The sequence below is a fragment of the Lagopus leucura genome, unplaced genomic scaffold (genome assembly GCF_019238085.1).
Source record: "Lagopus leucura isolate 7727_CA_CO unplaced genomic scaffold, USGS_WTPT01 Super-Scaffold_739, whole genome shotgun sequence".
In the NCBI taxonomy this organism is placed as follows: Eukaryota; Metazoa; Chordata; class Aves; order Galliformes; family Phasianidae; genus Lagopus; species Lagopus leucura.
This window is the reverse complement of record NW_024962255.1, coordinates 19369669-19390838: the sequence shown is the minus strand read 5'-3', so window position 1 is coordinate 19390838 and position 21170 is coordinate 19369669. Positions and strand designations below refer to the sequence as shown.

Here is a 21170-nt window from a genome sequence, read left to right as displayed (position 1 = left end):
CGAGCGTTGTTTCTTGTGCCAGCTCTCCTGGTGCTGGAGTTGCGCTTTTTAACTAACGCCAAGCCCCTAAAGGTCAGAGCTGATGACAGACTGCACACAGATGGGGTTTCCAACCTTAGCGTAACTCCCAGCAGCTGTCTCCTGCATTTAAGGCTAGTTTTTACCTTACCACTGTAAAGGCATTATTTACAGTTCAAAATCCTCTCTTTGTCACATCTGAACCCAAGAACAGCTGCTCTGCGCTGATCATTAAGAGCAGTAAGTTCTGTTCTAACAGCTCAGCGCTCAAGCGCTGGCTTTACACAGGAAAAAAGCCAGATATTAATGAACACAGAAAACATCTCTAAAACCATTAATAAGTCGCTTTTTAAAAAAAACAAAAAAACAAAAAAACACTCCAAAACTCTTTTTCTCTAGGCTCCTAATGTGATGCACAGTTCAGTGAGTTATATTTTAAACCTTCTGTAGTTCTTTCCATTCAGTAAAGTGTTTTCCAGTTACAGAACCCTCTTCCTTTCCCGCTGCAGCATTTGTAGCCTCCTCACACTGCTGAGGGGCTATCAGTGTTGAGAAAGGATCTCCACCTTCTGACCCTTCAGTATTGCTTTTTCTTGCTGTTGACTTTAGAAAAAAAAATGCCTGGAGCTTTTGGGAAATTGTCAAAAAGTAATTTTTTGTTCAATGCGAAGGAGAAACTCTCCACATGCAGTCTGCCTGTGACCAAAGCCCCGGATGTGGGTGACAGCTCCATGCATTTCTGGAGAGCCATGGAGGAGCTTCTTCCCCAGCTCCTTAGGGCAGAATCCTGCTTTCTCTGTGTCCTGCTCTGGAGCTTGGGCCTTGCACACATCCACACTGCTCTGCTTCCCTCTCAACATCACTTCGGCATCTGGCACTGCTAGCTTGCTCGTTTACCCATAGAAGTTAAGGGAAATATTCCTGCCTTCTCTTTGTGACTTTGTGGAAGCACAGTTGGAACATCCAAGTGCTGCTTGGAAGGGACCCATGATGCTTTAAGCATTCTTAATTCAACCTTCATGGGTCATCACTCAACCAAACTGAATTTCTCCTCCTCTTCTAAATATTACTGATGCATGAAGAGATACAGATTCAATTAAGCCCCAACTCCTCAAATTAAAAATGTGGATGTGCCTCGTAGCCTGCTGCATCAGATGTGTTCATACCTGTGGGCTTTCAGAGATATGTATAATTGATCCTTTACTGAAGTGGAAAAAACCACATTTGACTTAGAGAGCAAATGGAAACAACTATCAGACTCTGTGGGACTTCATTTAGATAAGTTCTCTTAGCAGCAGGCTGCAACCCAGTGTGCTTTTCTCTTGGGACACGGGATGTTTTCTTAGAAGTTATTAATAGTATGAAGCACTATCCAGTGCTTACTTTCTCACAGCAGTGTTTTATTTATATTCACAACTGTGCAGTCCTTATAACATTGTTTTCCACAGCCTCCACCCCCAAAGAAGTGGTCGCTCTGTGGGCAGATAAAAGCAGAGCAGACGTAACAGCTCACAGCAGGTGCCTTCCCTTTCCGTCACCCCTCTTCCCACAGCACTTCCCAATGAGTACTGAAGTTGGTTCACTATCTGCCACTGACAGCCTTTGGTTGAAAATGAGATTTTATCCTTTATACTGTAACTTCCTAAAATAAGCTGTATTGTTATTTATTGTCATATTAACATAAATTTGCACAGTCTGTCACCTTGACAAAACTTCTATATAAACTCTATGAATAAATTGTCAAATTAGATGGGTAATGCTTTGAACAATCATGTTTGTCCTCTCAAAGTATTACCCAGAGAACTCTTCAATAAAGCAGTTACTCAAAAACTGAAGAACAAGTTACCTATCACTTACATGAAGCAGATTAGCAATGTTCTTCCACTCATTTATAAGGAACTGTCAAGGCACCTTTTCACTCAGGAGCAAGATTCTGGCAATCAGCAGAATGTGGCAAAGGGGAGGCTGACTGGAGGCTGCATGCATCCAAGAGGCACCCACTGGAAGTGCACCTTCATTTTAATTTTTCAGTGCAATGGATTCAAACACATTCTGGAACTCAGAAAATGAATGCTATCCAGACAGACAACTCTGAATGCTGCGACAGAGATAATATATGGAACTACTTAATATATGTATTATGAAACCAAAGATGTAATCTACCTACACTGCTACAGAGTAGGTTTTACAATAAATAGAGGTAAATATGTCATTTCCAGCTTTCTAGCACTGAACACCACAACAAGTTTTATTTTTTGCAATGCTAACTTTTCTATCAAGTCCAGGCAAACTGTTCACATGAACCTGGTTTTCAAGTACTGTGCTGAATTTTGTGACTCCTGCGGAATTAGGTAAGCAGCCCCTTGTATCACAAGTAATTCATTTATTTATGAGAATGATTCTTGCACTATCCGTCTCAGAAGAGACCATTAAATCAGCTGCTCAAAGGCATTTTCCTGCTGGGAACTCTTCCTGAACAATGAGGTGGTTTAAAAACTCAGCATCAGAAACTAGCAATGGACAACAGTGAGCTTCCTGGGAGTACTTTGTCAGAGCTTCAGGGGTCTTGCTGTTGGGTGCAGCACAAGGGCACAAAGATGAACATACAGAGCACTCTATGCCTGGATCCCACTTAGGAATTTGAGGGAGGAGCATGAGAATAAAACATTTTAAAAAGTAGTAAAGACAAAAATCTTACAATTTTGGGAAAAACCAGAACAGAAATGGCAAAGGAAGAACACAGGCCAGTAGATGTACTGAAGCACTAAACCTCTATGCAGGCTGCAGCCAGGAGGGCTGGAAGTCTGCAGAGGCATCAACACACACGTTACGCATCTTCAATCAACAGAGGATGAAATTTAATCCAAGACATTTTAAATTTTTCTGTAGCTGGTATAAAGCACAGCTTTCTTATCAATAGCTTTATCACTGTCATTATTTTCTGTACCTATAAAGGCAATTAATGTAGTTTTTTGTGTACTGCCAAAAAGGAAAAAATCTCACCTATAAATAGAAAAGATGGACAGAGTGTTTCTGAGTATAAGAATGTTTTCTCTTCCTGTGTTAGCTTAATGGGACAGACGCCAATGCTTTTTTATGAATTATGAATGCAGCAGTCTTCTTTCCAAATGAAGATGTTGGAAGTCTGCCATTGGAACGAGGTGCTCGCATTACGTACTGCCAGCAAATTTCTGTTTCTTTACTGAAAACTAGATACTAAATCAATTGTCTCTTGACAAAGTCGCCTATAATGATGTTGCACAGCATATTATCTTCTAAAATAAAACAACAGAATATCAGGATATAAGGAGATTTGAATCTCAATTCTATTAACAGGGAAATTCATGCGCTACAGCCCTGATGTAAATAGAAGTTTGTACACCACCTACCTGCAGCTCCGGCTCCAGGAAGGACTTACAGATTTCTCCTTCAATAAACCACAGGCAGGGCAGGTAACTGATCACAGATTTGTTACTAGTCCTCTGTTTTTTTCTATCCTTCTCTTCTTCTTAGCTGCCTTGAACAAGGAAAACCTTGAAAATAACTTTATCAACTTTTTTTTCTTGGAAATCTTGTTTGAGGAAACACTGCTTAGAAACTGCACAGGAGCAGAACTTTGCAGGTAAGAACTATTCAACAAACATCTGTTTCATTAAGACTGCAGAGGCGCCATGCAAAGGTTTTTCTTGAGTGACCAAAGTCTCAAGAACACTTCTAAGAGAAGGGAAATTATTAGTCTATGATTAATAGACTAAACTTACATAACGTATTTCAAAACTACAAAGGTCAAATACTTGACAGGAAGGTCCCAAGGAGAGCCAGAGAAGCTGTGCCCCTGTTGCTGACACACAGCAACAAATACCACCACACGACGGCTCTTGTGCTTCTGACAAGCCCAAACCAGCCATGGGAAGCATGCTGCATTTAAGCACATGTAAGCATTGCAACATACCATGTATGCCTTCATACTTGGAGATCTAGCAGCTGCTACCTTTTTTCTGCTGTCATCTAGAAGAATTTTACGAGAAGATGCCAATTGCTCATTGTCTCAGGTCATTTTAACCAGCAACCATTTATATGATTTCCTAATCTGAAACATGTATCTCTAATCTCAAGGGGTGGTAGCACAGCTTTCACAGCAGCATCTTGGGTAAAAAAAAAAATACAACTTCTCTTGAATAACATCTCTTCCTCTTTTGTTTTTCATCTCAGTAACTCAGCATGAGTGTGTATTTTACAGATTGGAGCACCAATTCAGTCAACTTTGGTGTTCGGCCGGCTTTGTACCCACTAAGATTAATGGTAACACTCTCTACGACATTAATGTGAACAAAATCAGGCTGTGTAAGTGCATTTTTTTTCTTTCCTATCAGGTGAAACATTTCTGCATTCCATTTTCTGCTCTGCATTCTGTGAGTTGATAGCATACTTCCATGATTATATATATATATCATATATATCTATGAAGACATAAAGCCAGCCAAAGGTTTTAATTGAAAGTATCATAAAAAATTAGAGAAAAAAGTCAGATAAAACCAGAGATTTTTTATTGCACAAAATAAATTATATAGAAACAATGCAACAAAACAATTCTTATTGTAGGCTGCACAACAGATGTCACAACATGGATATATTTATTGCTTTGAGAAAGGAGCAATTCAGTGCTAGTAAGCAGATTAGTTATACTTCTTGCTCATCTATATTTTTCATAGAATTAATCCAACTGGGCTAGAGGCATCTTGCAGCACATGAGCCATACCAAACTGTAATTTGTTATCAGCAGTTATAAAGGTGCTGTGAACATTCTTGACATTAGCGTGAAGCACTCGATTTAACATTGCTGGTACTGAACCTTATTGGTAGGTAGATCATCAGAAATATTACAGATCAATTATATTTAGTACACAAGATTCCAAAAGGTCCATTTACACAGTTTGCACAAGCTACTGCACTGAAATAAGCCTCGCTAACACATGTGGAGATGCATTTTCAAACAGGCACACGCCACTCCGCGTGGTGGAGTAACTGAGAGGAACAGCGGCACTCTGCCAAAGTGGAACTTAATGCCAGCATTCTCTTTACCGCACTGTAGAACTGCTCACTACTGCTAACTCAGTTAGAGCCCACTCTTTTCTTTTTTTCCCCCAATGACCACCACTCAGTTTCTGAGGATTTCAGCACGGATTTAAACAATATTCATTTGGTGAATTAAATTTTACTGGGTGAAATTTACAGAGCTCTAAAATCCTTTGAACCCAACCTATTTGTCTCTTTAAGAAACAAAAGGTTGCAATCTTGCATTGCTTTCATAGCTCACATGGATTGAAGTTTTTAAATGCTACTTTGCAGAACCTGAGATGTTGACCCCCAGTGAATTCATATATATAAATTACTAAAAATGATAAAACATTCAATATTCAAATGGTAAAACACATTGGAAACTGATCACTGACAGGTCTTTGTGAAGCATGCACTTTAATGAGAGGGTGGCACAACCAAAGTGTGCTGTCTCTACTCATTTCACAACTCCACAAGTTTTTACTCAACTGAGTTCATACCACTGAGTCTACTGCTAGCGTAGGCCATTAGATCTAGTATTAGATAGTATTAGATACTGAACAAGCCAAGAATGAAAGGAAACTCAGTGAGGAGGGGGGACATCTGGGCCATTTCAAGTCTTAGCTACAATGAAGGACAAGCAAAGTAACTCCTCTGATGGCTTCCACCACCGGGAAGATCCTGGAGAATCCCACTGAAATTAAATAGATGTGAACTATACACAAACTGTAAACCAATACGCTCGTTGCTCTACTAAAATTCCTTGCTTTACTTTCTCTTTTTTAAACTATGTAAATCCCCTGTGCAGAATCAAAACACATTAAATCCACTATGCAGAATTTAAATAGATAAGGATGAAGTTTCAATGGTCCTTACAACACTACAAGAAATTAATTATTCTGAATTTAAGAAAAATACTATTTGTACAGGTGCTCAGATACTTTAGTGATGCAAACATATCCCATGCATGTACCTGGCTGTAGCTTCCTCCAGAGAAGTTTTATTGTCTGGAAGAACTGTACTTCAAATACCATCTGTAAATGTAAATATATTTACATATAAATCTTTGTAGGTTTGATAAAATGCAAATGAATAACCAAATATACCCTAAAAACATCCATTAAACACAAACACCACAAAAAAAATTGTTAGCATTTTCATAATCATTATGAAGTAGTAATGATATACGGCAGGATGAAGCTAATATCAAAGATGAAGAACAGCACCACCAACCTATGTTTTGCAGTCGGGTTTCTGATCGGACAGAATATGTAATGGCATAGTCAGACACGCTGCATTCCATTAAGGTAAGAAATGCATTTAGCCCAGCTGTACTAACTATACAGCTTCACACAGAAGAAACATTCCATAAATCAACAGAAAACACATCTCAGCACAAAAAATAAAACATATGTAAGTGATTTTCTAAGCAGCATTTTGTATTTTTTTTCCAAAACATTAACATAGATAATGGACCGATTAAATATCTACAAGTGCTTTTCCTTTACAAAAATACATATATTTTTCATAGTAGGATAGACTGTCATTAACAATGACCTGTGTTTTTTCACTTCAATTTGAATGATTTATAAGCTAAGTTTTACAACCACAAAAAGGTTTATTTGTAATATGATGTTACCACTTTTGACAAAAAGCTTAAAACATTTTATATTTTAAAACAAATTAGCAACATAACATCACAATATGTTCTATGAGCTCCTAAGTACTGTGAGGGCTGTAACATTAAAAACTGATAGCTACTGATCAAACGCAAGGAAGCATTAGAACATTATTACTGCTCACCATAGGCTCCTTTCTTATCGTAACTTGGATCACAGCTTATATAAGGACACTTAGGCCCCCATCCCAAAAAAATTCCATTCAGACTAACACTATTCAGCAGCCTGGACCAACTATTCCGGATCTGCATTAATTAAAAATGAAGGAAAAAAAAAAAAAAAAAAAAAGTTTTTTTCCTCTCAACAGTTGAGTCTGCAATAAGGGAAAAAAAAACAATGAGACGCTGCTTCATGCTTACTCTAAGTTTGTATTTGAGGAGAAATGACTATCAGTAAGTATTCAGATCAAAATGTTTCAGAGTCAGCTAAATAATTAAACTGCTCTGTTACTTTCCAGTGCAGCTAATCATTATCCTGGAAAAGAAAATGAAGGTATTGAGATTTCTTTATTCTATCTTGCTCTGCACAATAACTGACTTCTTGCTAACCAAAGGTCTCACATTGAGTACAGCAATGCCTTTTGCTAAAAAAATATGTATAAAAATCTGTAAAACAACCTTAGTATCTTCCCATTATCCTCCAAGTCTGTCCTTTCCACCCTCCAAAATAACACTGAACTACAGCTAGAAAACCCCAAAGTAGCCTGGTGAATATTTTGTGCTTCGGAAGGTTCACAGGGCTGACAGCACACTGAAGTATTTTGTCAGTTCACAGGCCAGGTATAGCTGACACATCAGTAATACAAGCCTTCACACTCCTCTTTTCCAACGTTAGTTATACCCACAAAGCTGCCTGCAGTGCGCCAGCTCAACCTGTACACTAATCCCACTTGCGCTGGCTGCTTCGTTCTGGGACTGCTGGGCGTGTGGTGCAGCACATCCCCAGGCAGGGAGCTCCTCTCTGCCAGCCCCAAGGCTAATTCTCACCATTGCACTGCAAGAACGTGGCACTGCCTCACTCACACCAGTTTCTGGGTGGCTTACCTTTGATGTTAAGTAAGTCCCTTGAAACTACTAGGCAATCAGATTATCCATAAAAATAGTTTATTTCTCTTTTAATTTTTTTTTTTTAATGAACAAACTAAGTATCTGACGGCAAAGAATAATTTTGAATCAATCAGTAAGTTATATTTTTCAGAAAGAAAGGAGCATGTTTCATTTTACTGCATCAAAATTCATGAGACAACAGCAAGAACGTCTATTTACTCAATATGCTATAATACAAAACACAATTTGAGGAGTAGAATACCATCAGAAAATATGTTCCTTGCACTTTGATAATAAACATCTTTATTACAACTTCATTTGTAGCACAAATCTCAGTATGTTAACTAGCAGCACAAATGTGTCGTTGCAGCAATTTTGTTTATGGTATAGCAATTGTCTTCCACTCACTCTTATGAAAAATGCACAGTAACTGCTCCTATCCATCTCACCCTGTCAACTGCCACATTAGTAACCCTGTCAGAAGTATTTGATAAAAAATACATGCAAAATTTACTTCAAAGAAAAGTGTGTGTCATAGTTGAGATAAACATGCAAATTCCAACCAATGCCTCTCTTTGGTTAAAACTAATGTAACTGCAGAAGATTACACTTGCAGACGTTCCAGTACACTTCACCCATCCTGAGCCTACAGAAGGAGGTTCTGGTTCCCTACGAGTAAAACAGGTAGCCAGGACCAGTCACCAGCCTATAGAGCTCTTCCATTCCACAGTCACATCCCACCACTGCACAGATCTACATCTCTTACAAGAGAATGAAACAACATCCTTTCACAGCTGCATTAGCAAGCCACCTGAATTCAGAAGATTTATGGCACATACCTGGGCTGCAAGGATCCCTATTAGAAATCCCTTACTAAATGACCTGTTCTGGAACCTGCTGTTTTTACCTGATCTACAGACAGCATAGTAGTGGGGAAAAAAAAAACTCAACAGGTAGATCTGCTCATGAAGAAAAATGCTACCATTATAAGATAATCATCTAGGGGACACTCCTACAAAAGGATGTTTCAACTGAGGTCTGAAGGCTGGATTTCCCACATGCCATAAAAGTGGTGGTAAGTGAGAAGGTGGAAGCTTTTCACTTTTCCTTTAGTGCTGATCAAAGCTCATATCTTGGAATCCATCCTGGAACATGCTCCAGTAGATGGCAATCCTTCTTCAAACAGGTATCTCTAGCTGAACACCACATGGAAGCATGACCTTGTTCAGACTGGCTATGAAGGATTCAAAGCGCAGAACTGTGAAAAACTCACCAAAATCCAGCAGAGACTAACTTAATCCCAAAAGAAAACGTGAATTTCTTTGGCATTAAGCACTTGTTTTCTCATCATGGTGGCACCTGATTCTTGGCACCTTGTTCTAAGACATACAATGGTGTTCCAGAGTGTCACCTACTGCTTCCCAGAGCTAGGAAATGGATGCTCTGGAGCTTTTTTTTGACTTGATTAAAGCGTGCCCATAAACCTTCTATCCTAACAGTCAGCATTTTGGTATCTGTACTGCAAAAGGAGGTCTCTGTCACATACTCTAGGATTGTTTTGCTTTGCTTTCATCTGCAAACTCTTTTCCAAGAAGGTCCCAAGTTCTTCTGAGAATCTCCATTCTCCTCAGTTTTATTTATTAAATGATTATTACACAGGAAGACCAGAAGACTTGCAGAATATAACTGTGAAAGGACACTTCAAATGTTCTTCCAAATTATTAGGGGCTGTACCTATGTGAATGCCCCTCTGCAAGGACAGATGAATTAGCACATTATTCCTCTGCAACTATTCACTTCCTTGAACATATTTAATTCTTACCTCTTCTAAGCAAATACAGACAAGTATGATTATGCTATGTATTTGTCCAGTAATTTATGTAGCCCCTCAGCCTGTTTGTTTTGCTATGTAAGACTGGTTTTGAACAATTACCTGTTCTGCAGAATTTCCATCAGACATAATACCTGGCAGAGCTGGAGGCTATTCCTTCTGTTGCAAACGAAAGGAACAACACAATTCAGAGACTGGTTCAGTGAAAGGACTATAAACAATGGTACCTTTTGTTATTTCAGAAAGCAGCAGAGAAGGAGAAATTCCTTTCTTCTCTAACAAAGTCATGCCTAACAATTGCACATAGAAGGGAAGAGATGGAAACTCTGGACCATTGCTTTGTCTGCAGTGGAGAAAAGTCTACCTTTATGCCTAAAGGGAATGCGATCAGTCTCTTTCCACCTATAGATATACTGGAACTGCTTTTGATAACTGCAGAAGAGAGAAGTACAATCACATCTTTGGAGCCTAGGAGAAAAAAAGATTCAGAATTCAAGGTCACCTCATAGAGAAAATGAAATAATTTCAATATGAAAGTATTCTTTTCACACAGTTTCTACTGAGATAGACAATTTGAAATTGAAAATAATAACACTTATTTTTCTGCTTGTTTCATGTGAAAGAAGGCTTCTCAATACAGAGTGATTATGAAATATTTTTTGAAATATTTGAAAATACTAAGACCACCGATAAGATAGAGAAGCAAAGATTACCCTGCCAAATACAAATAATGAGTTTAAAAGATATTCTGTATTAATAATCAGGCACTTTATATAATATTTGCAGTAAAGTCAAAATAATACTTTTTAGAGCTTTTCTTTGCATAATAGCTGCAAGCTAGCTAAGTATGCACAATACTCATTGCATACTGCTAGGACCCAAGTCCCAGAAACACTCGTGAGCAGTAACTACATAGTGATGAGTCACTTAAGAAAATTAAAGCAATCTTATTTAGTATTTTATCCAAATAAATGTCTTTTATAGCACTACGCTCTCAACTACATGCAGTGTATTAATGCACAATGGAAGATGCATTTCTAGATTACTGAATTCCCTACTGTTGGAGATCTTATAGGACCTCACCTGTAAATTTTACCTTACAGTTTGTTGCTGAACAAATGCAGCATACATTAATGTCCAATGAAAAACTGCTTAAAACGCTCATTAATAAGTTACCCCAGAGTGAAAAGCAGATAAATGTTTTCAATTTCAGGGAAAAAAAAAGTACCAAATGTGCTAAATAAGAGATAGCAAGTTAGGCAGTAGAGTGGATATATATATATATATTTCTTTTCGGTCTTATTCCTCTGCAGCTAGGTTCTGGCAGTATGAAAAAGTTCAGCAAGTGTGACTGTACACAGTAATCATCTCAGTGATGGAATAGGTTTAGTTTTAATGAAATGCTTATTCCACTTACTCTACTTTTGGCACATAGGAACCTGTATGTGCAATCTTCCTATGCTGTTCAGATATCTTTAATTGGCACAAAGGAATCAAATATGCCTATATGTAGATACATGGCACATATGTACTACAGAGAAGAGAAAAAATTCCTCTAAGAAAGTCAATGCCCGTGTTAAACAAGCTGCCCAGTTAAGATATGTATTTCACTGGTGTTTTGCTGGTACAAAAACTATTAAACTAGAACAGCACTCAAGAGTTTTGCCATTAAATCAGAAATGCATTCATTGTAGGTAGTTGTCTAGACTATACACATTTAAAAGCATTTAAAGGCATAATTCTTAGCTGGGAACACTGAATCACGTGTGTCTATGATTTCCATGCTTAAAATGAAGATTTGCCTTCTGTAATCTAGCTTAAAGTTTCATCAAGAAAATACCATGAATTGCCAGTATCCAATTCTGATCAAGACAAACTCACAGTTCTCTGAACTGTGACTACAGAAAGTCATCAGACAGTCAAATCCTCTGTTGGGATGTCATTTAAAAGCCACTATGAAGTAGACTAGATTTTGAGGGTCCCGTTAGCTGGATGCAGACTTCTGTGTAAGGTAACTAAAAATGCATTAAAATTGATGCGCTGTTTTTTTTTTTTCCCCACCAAATCTGTTCTAATTTGTCAAACCAGCAAAAGTTGAGAAAAAAGGGTCCTCCAGATCAAGCAGAAATTATGCTTAAGAGTCCTAATGCTAGTTTTGTGATAAAACAAAACAGGCATTTTATGTTAAGTGAATCTACAGTGAAAATTCTGGTATAAAAACACATGAAGTATATAAAAATCGTAAGGTGTCATTTGCATGTGCATGTCAATATTTACAAATAATATCTATTTCTACCATACAAAACAATTGTATATAACAAAGATAGCAATGACTTGCACTTAGAATGAATGCTCTGATCTGACAAGCTGCTCCACGTACACAGGGCCCTCCCAACGCAGAGTGTGGCTGTTTCTGTGAAGCAGCACCTCACAGCTCAGGTGGGCAAAAAGATGACCACTTCCTGCAGCCCACAGGTGCACCTGTTCCCACAACAACGTGGGCAAAAGAACGCCCATGCCAGTCGGCACGTTATGCCTGCAGAACAGAGCAGCAGCTTCCTTAACGTTTTGCTTCCCCAGGTTCACTGGCATCTGCACAATATGTGCAACCTTGACCTGCAATGGCAGGTTTCCTAAACAGACTGCTACTGACAGCATCGCTATTTCGGCATGACGTATGGGCTTCGGAGTGCAGTGGTGGGACTTAACCCAACAATACAGGGATTCTTCAAGTCATCAATGTTAGAACTCCTGCAAGTACTAAAAGGCTCAAATTTAATCCACAACATGTGTGTTTCTCCTACAGAAACATCACAACATACGTGAATACACATTTACAAAGAAGTTACAGCTGTGTTTCCACCTTTTATACTTGATCCCATGGTAGACAAGACGGAATTTTCACTTTGTCCTACCCAAGTATGATTAGAGTAGTTTCTGAAACACTAATTTGGTTCCTTTCTGATGTATGCAGAAGGCTTAAGGACATAAATAGCTATCTACAATACTAGTGGGTGTGCACTAAAAAGAATTATATAAAAGGTGCTGAACTACAGTTATCTCCACAGCTTTTGAAGTAAAAAACTCATTTGACTTGTAAGCAGAGCAAGACAACGGAAGACTACAGAAAACATGCGCATTATTATGCCCCCTGCAACATTACCAGAAACCTCAATAAACATTCTATACCAGAATGATTACACTTGCAGTACCTAAGGCAACAATCACTCTTTTATCCAGCACTATCAGGTCTCAGGAAAAAAACAATGACCCGAAGAATTATTTTGGTCAGACTGCTTATCTTCAGTATTGTATTGCCTCTAATTCTATGGAAATAATTGTACGATGAGACTTCAACTAGTGAAACATTTCTATAATGAATTCTACACTCCAGATACTCTCAAGAGAGATGTGTAGCTATATGTTATTTTTTTCTTAAGCTTATTATAAACCTTTACCCAATCTTAAAAGGAAGTGCTTACCACAAAATGCAGTAACTACATATAGATTCTGCCTTGACTGTAACCTCATAATGAAATTTATTTCATAGACAGATGATTTTAACTTCTTTCTATAAAGATTTTATTAGAAGAAATGTTATCTGACTAGAAGCCATTTTCCAAAGAAAAGCCCTATCCCGAATTCCAACCTTTAGGGTAGCCACAACAAAGTGCAATCATGAAAGCTGCAATGCTTTTAAGCAATACTGGTAGAATCTATTTAGACTATTTAAAACTCCTTTTTCGAATTATCACGTTCTACACTTTTGTTAAAGGTACACTGCAAAAGGACCATTGCACACTCATGAGTGAGCTATACCTGGACCCATAAGAAGCTTACTGAGAAAAAGGTAGTGGCCAACAACCACTTCTCTAAATATATTTTCTATACAAAATATTTTCAAGGTATAATCCTTACCTATTTGTACAGTACTCTATGATTTAAACAACGATATTCAGTAAAATAGTAAGCGTGTGAAACTGCAACACCACATGGAATGAGCACTCTGCCATTTTGCTAGTGTGATCAATACGAGGACCAGAAGGATTTTCTAACACGCAAGCAAAAATATTACAGAGTTTTTGAATCTTGACTGTACACTTCATGATTTTGGCTATGACTTGCAGCACACATAAAATTCACAAATATCTTATGCACATTTTAGTAGCAGAATGGCACTTGGCTTGCTCTAATAGAAACAACAAAGATGCAGTTGACAATTTTAAGAAAGACAATGTCCTTATTTGCATGCTGAAAATCTGGTTGTGTCCCCCTAATCCAGGCACATCCATTCATTGTGCAATCTGTCGATGGGTAAACAAATAGTGCAGGATTCATCACAATGAGATTTGGCCCTTTGGTCTAACCGAAGTCAATTCTAGGTCGATACTGAAGTACCATAGGGTAAGACTAAAAACAAAAACAAGAGAAAAACAACAACAAAGACAAGAATAACATGAAGATACGATTCATTAAAAATACAAAAGAAATGCTATTAAACTTTACCTTAAGAGCAGTAAGAACTTATTCCTCAAACATATATATAGAACTATTTCAAATATAAATAAAATGATTGCAATATACATTTCAGCAATTCCACTGCTGTACTTCAAAGCTATCTTAGTTCTTAATCAGCTATAATTATTTGTTTTGAACATAAAATTCTTACATCTAACTTTTACATATTTAGTAACTTTTATGGTTTATGACAAATATGTTGTATTATTCAAACATCTTTTATTTGTGCTGCTGTGGCTGAGAATAAGCAATTTTTAACTTTTATACTACGTAAAATAAGGTCCATTTACAGATGATGCACATGGTTTCACTTTTAAATATACAGAGATTCCCATAGGCATGGCTGTAGTTAGCACTAGTTAAATGGAGCTAGGTTCCTTTGGTATTAAATAATAAAGAAGGAATCAGATAAAATTGCTGTCAACTGATGTACTCAAAAAATAAAGACTAACTTTTTTCCCTCCCTGAAATCCAAAGTCCTCAACTTCATAATTAATGATACATATTCAGTAGTTATTACTGGGGGGGAAGGGGAGGGGAGGGGAAGTTAATAATGTAATGGAATCCCTGAATTGGCTGTCGTGGTAACAGAGGGTTTCCAAAACGTGCTGTGGAATAGCTGAGCACCTGTTGCCAGAGGTCCTGTTAACATCTCATTTTTATCAATCTTTCAGCATTTCATTGAAGATGTTTTCCTCTTACCTTAGTGATCTGTTTTGATTGCAAATAAAACAGGCTAATCTTATTGACTCAGAAACTGTATGGGCCTCTCCCACAGAGCATGGCTAATTTAAGTCTTGATTTTTCCCAATTTGGAAACAAACAATAAAAAACTGCATCCTTCAAATGCAAGATGGATGAACTTCAGGTACCAAGAAAGAAAGAGATCACTGCAGAGACCTTCACAGCTTAACAGATTTTTGTGTCAGGGCAGAAATAATCAGCAGAACTAAACATGACCATAGTTGCTGGCGATTTACAAACCGGAGCACAGAGAAATCAAAACATAAAAGCAGAGGTACTCAACAGCAGCAAGAGCATTGAGGAAGAGAAGACATGGAACACCATGTGTAGTCTGCATTAGCAATTAACAAATGTATTTGCAGACCAAATGACTTAGTCCCTGATTTTTTCCACACAGGACATGACTATATTATTTAAATACTATTTCGCTTGTTCCTTTTTCAGAACAAATATTTTGATTGTATAAATTGTATCTAAAAGCAGTCGGTTCTAACTGGAAGTCCATACAGGCAGAGACAAAGCAGTCACCTCACTGAATAACGCATCATGCAAACCCTCTTCACTAAGTGTTTTTGCAAGACTGAATACTACTTTGAAAAACTACAAACTGTACAGACAAAAATGAAATAGGTTGGAGAGATTCTAATTACTGAAGTAGGTATGACTGTAAAACAGATCACTCCCATCCATAGTGAGAGCAATGCTCAATCATTAATTTGTTGCTCAAGAAAAATTTTTATTTCAGACTTTCAAAGCAATTTTTAGAAGAAAGTTCGACTGAATATTACCAATGAGCAAACTGAAATACTGTTCACTGTCCCTAGAGGTGCTTAAGAAATATGAAGATGTGGTACTTAGGGATATGGTTTAGTGGGCACTATTACTAGCAGGTGGATGGTTGGACTAGATGATCTTAAGAGGTCTTTTCCAATCTTTATGATTTTTGATATATACTGAAAAAAAATACCAAACTGATCAATGAGATTTAGGAATCAACTTCAATTTGCAATTTCTCTATTTGTTTAAAAAGAAAATATGAACTGTCATAAAGGTACAAAACCACCAATACAGTCTCTTTTGTTTCACTCCCTTCAGTTTTGGTCCTCAGTCAGTGGTTGCCCAACGCTACCTGTCAGAAATATGAGATAGGAAGGCGGACGACACTTCCATACTGATGCAACTATCGGCCTAAAGAATGAAATAAGATAACTGACCTAACGGAAAATAAAAGATAGAAGTCTTACATTTTAAACCTACAAAACCTGGTAATTTGAATATGTTCTATTAATTTAATTAAGCTTTCTTTCAATGAACAAAAGTGCTCAAGTCTTTATGGTGGTATTTTTGCACTTTGTAGTAAGGTATCATAAAAATTCTAGTTTTGATTATAACTGTAGTGTTTACAGGACCTTTTTGACTGTAATATGTACAGTCGTGAGTGCCTCTTACCTGATAAAAAGTGCCATCCTGTGAGTAGACTTGCGAAGATGAGCAGTTCTGACACCGAAACTGCGAAGGAGATGATTTTCTGATCAGATAAGAGGCATCCACAGCTGGACATAGACATTTACCTTTCCTTTTTTAAAAACTCAGTTGTAAAGTTTAAAATTTATTTCCTTGTTTGAAACAAGAAAGACTTCTCTAATGAATAAGTGGATATTCCACTTAACTGCTCTACCTCTTGCAAGGTCCACAGGTGTGCCAGTAAAAGCTGGTGGCAAATAGTACCAAAGATAAAAATAAAGGATTTACTTGATCTTCATCCAAAGGAAGAGAATTAATTAGCACTGCAACTACTGTTATTTTAGAAGACCCAACACAGTTAATGAAAACAAAATTAGAAAAGCCCAGATGTTACTGGTTTTATCATCAGCACAATTTTTACAAGATTTAGACTGTCATCTCTGACTTCAGGGGTCAGAGATTACTTTAATTGACTTTAATTACTTAAAACCACATAAAAGAGAAGATGAACACACAGCTGACGTACCATATATATAAACATAACTTACAAATCTAAGCAAGAGCTGTCAACTCCTCTACTTATTTAAGGTTAAAATGGTAATTCTGAGATTTAAAAAAAAAAATTAACCAGTACAAATAGTGTCCTTTCTGTCAAGATGACAGTTACTGCTGCTTACAAATGACTGCAAGGACCAAAGGTCCATTTGTAAGCAGGGGTTGCGGGATTAAGTTTTAGGAAAAGAATTCCATTATCACTGAAGTTGTTCCCTCAAAATTTCCTACGAGTACAGCCAATGCTAATAAAAGATAAAGTAGCAAGGCAAACAGACACTGCTGTTTTCAAGGCAGTACTGGAAAAATGGTACTCACTGATGCAACTCTGGGGTTTCAGTAACTGTCAAATTCCAGTGCAATACAACGTTCAAATTTAACTAATAATTGCCTATACATAACTCTCTTAATTCCTATGAAATATGTCTTGATTTTTCTCACATAAGGTAAAATCAAGAAACTTGTGAATTATTAATTCCAAAGTGTGCTTAATCCCATCTTCTCTGTCCACTTCCCACTGCATTTTAAATCTGAGTATACAGATTAATAAATTATGTTAGCTGCTTAAACTTATCACTCCTCCAGTATAACCTCTACTGGCAGCGGCAGGCAACAAACTTGCTCATAGCATTAAGCAATAAGGAGAAAAAGCAACGAACAGCCGGATATAAACAAATGGATACATTTAAAAAACAAGAGAAAAAATGGAGATATGAGCCCTAACAAAATCTACTAGGTATACAGGACAACATTGGCTACTAAATTAAGCAAAGGCATACCTGAAAGAAAGGTGTTCAAGTAAGTGAAGATTTGCAGTTCTAAAATGCATGCACACAATAAGGAAAACCCATCTAGCTGTATTACCTGATTATTAGTCTTTGTTATACAGTGCAACTAAAAAACTCACTGAAACAACCATAAACCAATCAGGTTGCTCCAATAATTTGCCAGTGTTACAGTTCATTACTGACTGAATAAAAGAGATTCTAAATAAAGAACTGCTGTACACAGATTCGTAAATATTGTGACGTAAAGTGTCACTAACAGGAAACTTGCAGAAAATCTGGAAAAAGATTACTTAAAATTCTGAGCAGACCTTTCATGCAAACTTTGTATACCTTTCAGTTTTAAGCTTCACAATCTACATTTGCTGCAGGTTTTCCACTCACTACATATTTTCTCACATAATAAATACAGAAAACATGCAAAACATATCTTTAAGGACAGGTCTTTTTGAAGGGTCACAGAAGATATTTTGTATCAAGCTATGAAAGCATGTAATAAGAATCCCCAAACACCATTTATCAGTAATAGAACAGCATTTACGTTTTCGCCTCTTAGTCTCCATCTTGTCATATAGATGAATTCCATAGTATGATCCTTTCCCATGATTTCTCCATTGCATAGTACATCCAGCTTAAAATACAACAGAACAAATGGTAAGACAAACTGATGTAAAAATTAATGACTAAATGAACTTTCAAGAGCATCTCTGAGAACTAAGCCCAGAATTTCTCTTACTGTAAAAAGCTTAATAAATACAACATATTGACAACAGGCTATTTCGTACAGTAGTGTTCCAATTTACTTTTTCAGTGAAGTTTTAGTCAGGATGAAAATGTTCTAAACTAAGTAGGAAATTATCAGTAGACAAATCTTGTACATATTTACCAATACTACACAGCATTTCTCTGAAGAGAAAGTCATATGTTGGTTAGTGAAGGCCTTTTTGCTACATCAATGCTCTTTCAAAACCAAACATACAAAATCCAGGTGTTGTAATTCTCATCTTTAAAAAATAAATTATGAACTAACTTTAAATGTTTTAGTTTAAAAATAACTATAATTACAAGGAAAAATGCATGTATACAGACATGTTTCTTCATTATCTGGAAGGACTAAGGGCATAAGAAAAAATAAGTACTTCTCTTACTGTAAAAGATATTACAGCATTCACTGAAAATCTATGACTATTCTTTCATTACAACAGCCATAACGCTTTCCTGCTTTCAAGAGGAAAAAGAAATAAAAAATTTTTAAGTAAGTAGGCACCACATAATGCATGACCGTAAGATGTCAGAGATAGATTAAATCAATGTAGAACAAAACCAGTGACACCAAAATGGCTGGCTGGAACATCGTAATACTGTGACAACTCTGCAACAACCTATACACCTCATCTTACTCAGCCCTACCTCTGACTGAAACTGGGATGCTGCTGTTCATTAAAGGAAGCCTAATGTGTGGAGTCATTGAGTTCTGTATGAGAACTGACTGAATTCAAAACTCCTGTATCCCTGAGAAGAAGGAAAATTCATGCAGGAGTTTCAGGCTCCCTATCTCAACTCTACATCACAACTTCTACCATGTCAACAAGTCCCCCCAGGAAACAGTTCTGGCCAAAATCAAATCACTCACAGAGAAAAGATATGTCTCTTTCTCTTATTAAATTCTGGAAATGGCATATTTAAAAAAAAAAAAAAAAAAAAAAAAAAAGTATCTTCCTCTCAAAAAATTCAGATAGTATTTTTGTCGCCTCTCCTAAGGACTGGATTCTTACTACAACTGCATGAGCTGTACCATTAGCAACTTCTAGTCATCGTGATAAACAACTTCTCACTTAAGGGCAGAAAATATACCTTAGAATATTGAAGAATACTTAGTGTAAACTCACGCATAAATATGGCTCAATTTCATTTTAAAAAATACCACTTTGCAATTAAATAAAAACATAAGCAACACTCTTCCAAATGTACCTCATAAGAACTTGGAAGTTTTAATTTTAAGCTGAGAAACTTTTTGATAGTTCCCACGGTCACTCGAGTAGAGCAGCGGATAAATTTCTTCATTAAACCCTAAAGCGACAACAGAAGAGAAAAACATGTTAGAAATTACAGAACCATGCCTTCTCATTTTTCATTAAATAGCATGTAAGCAATTTCCAGTCCAAGGACAGCTGTAAGAAATCTTTTTTCCCAATCAGTAACCATTTTTACTCTCTCTCTTCTAACTCATAATAGCATTGTAGCTTCATTCCTGTTCACGTCTTTACAAGATTTGGGTTCCAGTCATTCAGTACACAACTTACATGAGAAGTAGTTTCATGTTGGCATGTTAAGACAACTACCCTGAAAGCATGAAACAGCTCTTTCACAACTAACTTCTAAAGCAACTGCACAGTATGCCATAATCTGCTGCATGAAGCAGTTATTTACCACTGAGGATGGAAGATATTGGAGCTACAAAAAAATACATCCACAATAATCAATAGATAATGCCATGAAATTCTTATAAAATTCCATGATGCACTGAAACACCTCAAACAAAAGAGAGTAACTAAAGGTACAATCAAGACAGGTCAATGTTGTTTCACTAAAATGTATTGTTATAGAATGATTTAGTTCCAAGAACAATACCACCACAGATTATCATTAGGACTCACTTTTACTACATTGTCTCCGGACTGCCCATTGTTGCGTAAACAGTCGAGGCAGATGGCGATCTGTGGGTCACTCCTGTGATAGTCTTTATCTTCTTCATTTTCATCACACTCCTCATCAACTTTGGGTTTATCAGTTTTGGGGCTTTCTTCTGTAGAATATGAAGATTATCATTTAAGTGTAAAACAAAAGTCACAGTACCAACAAACACTTATTGATGTAATACTTAATATTCAAGAGCATATTTTCCTTCATATTAACTTTGCAATTTTAATTTTGTGTATTCTTAAATTGATCAATTATAACCTATGAAAATGAAGTTTTACTACTGACATTCTGAAGTAAAATGCACAACAGATTCCTGTGTGATAGGAAATAATGTGCCCCTAATAGTTAATGCTGTCTACTGTTGTTTGCGTCCACTGATTTTTAAAGGCTGCAACCATGAACGTATCAAATGCAAACCCACTCTATGGTGTGGCAGCTCACTTCCAGAAAACACTGCTTGTAAATATACCATGGAACAACTAATATCAGCACCTGCAACATGCATAATTAACACATATTAACTGTCTGCTGTAATAACAGGAGAGACAAGTTCCTGAAACATTACTGTGAAGTAAAGCAAAGGAGCTTTTCAAAAGGTATTTTAAAAGCCCAAATCATGTAGGCTATGGTATCAAAACCCTGAAGTAAAATCAAAGGGGCTTCAAAAACAGGTGTCCTTCTCACTTGGCAGCTTAATAATGAACTCTCAAAGTTCATGGGTCAACTACCAAAAAAAAAAAAAAAAAAAAAAAAAAAAAAAAAAAAAAATTTT

At 36.8% G+C, this 21170-nt stretch overlaps 1 protein-coding gene across 7 annotated transcripts in view; it reads right to left on the bottom strand.

Moving 5' to 3' along the window:
• Positions 1-21170, bottom strand: part of PCGF5 (polycomb group ring finger 5) — a 76160-nt gene that overhangs the window by 20351 nt on the left and 34639 nt on the right. The window contains exons 6-11 of one of the 7 annotated variants that reach the window (XM_042862775.1): positions 20353-20501; positions 19667-19765; positions 18237-18326; positions 16344-16403; positions 6050-6110; positions 3463-3535 (exon numbers count right to left, since the gene is read on the bottom strand). In XM_042862775.1, the coding sequence (XP_042718709.1) occupies positions 3528-3535; positions 6050-6110; positions 16344-16403; positions 18237-18326; positions 19667-19765; positions 20353-20501 (467 nt within the window). In that variant the 3' untranslated portion in view covers positions 3463-3527. Of the gene's footprint in view, positions 1-3462; positions 3536-6049; positions 6111-6674; positions 14043-16343; positions 16404-18236; positions 18327-19666; positions 19766-20352; positions 20502-21170 lie in introns of those variants that run through there. The other 6 variants (XR_006177370.1, XM_042862778.1, XM_042862776.1 and 3 more) reach the window with 6 other exon arrangements.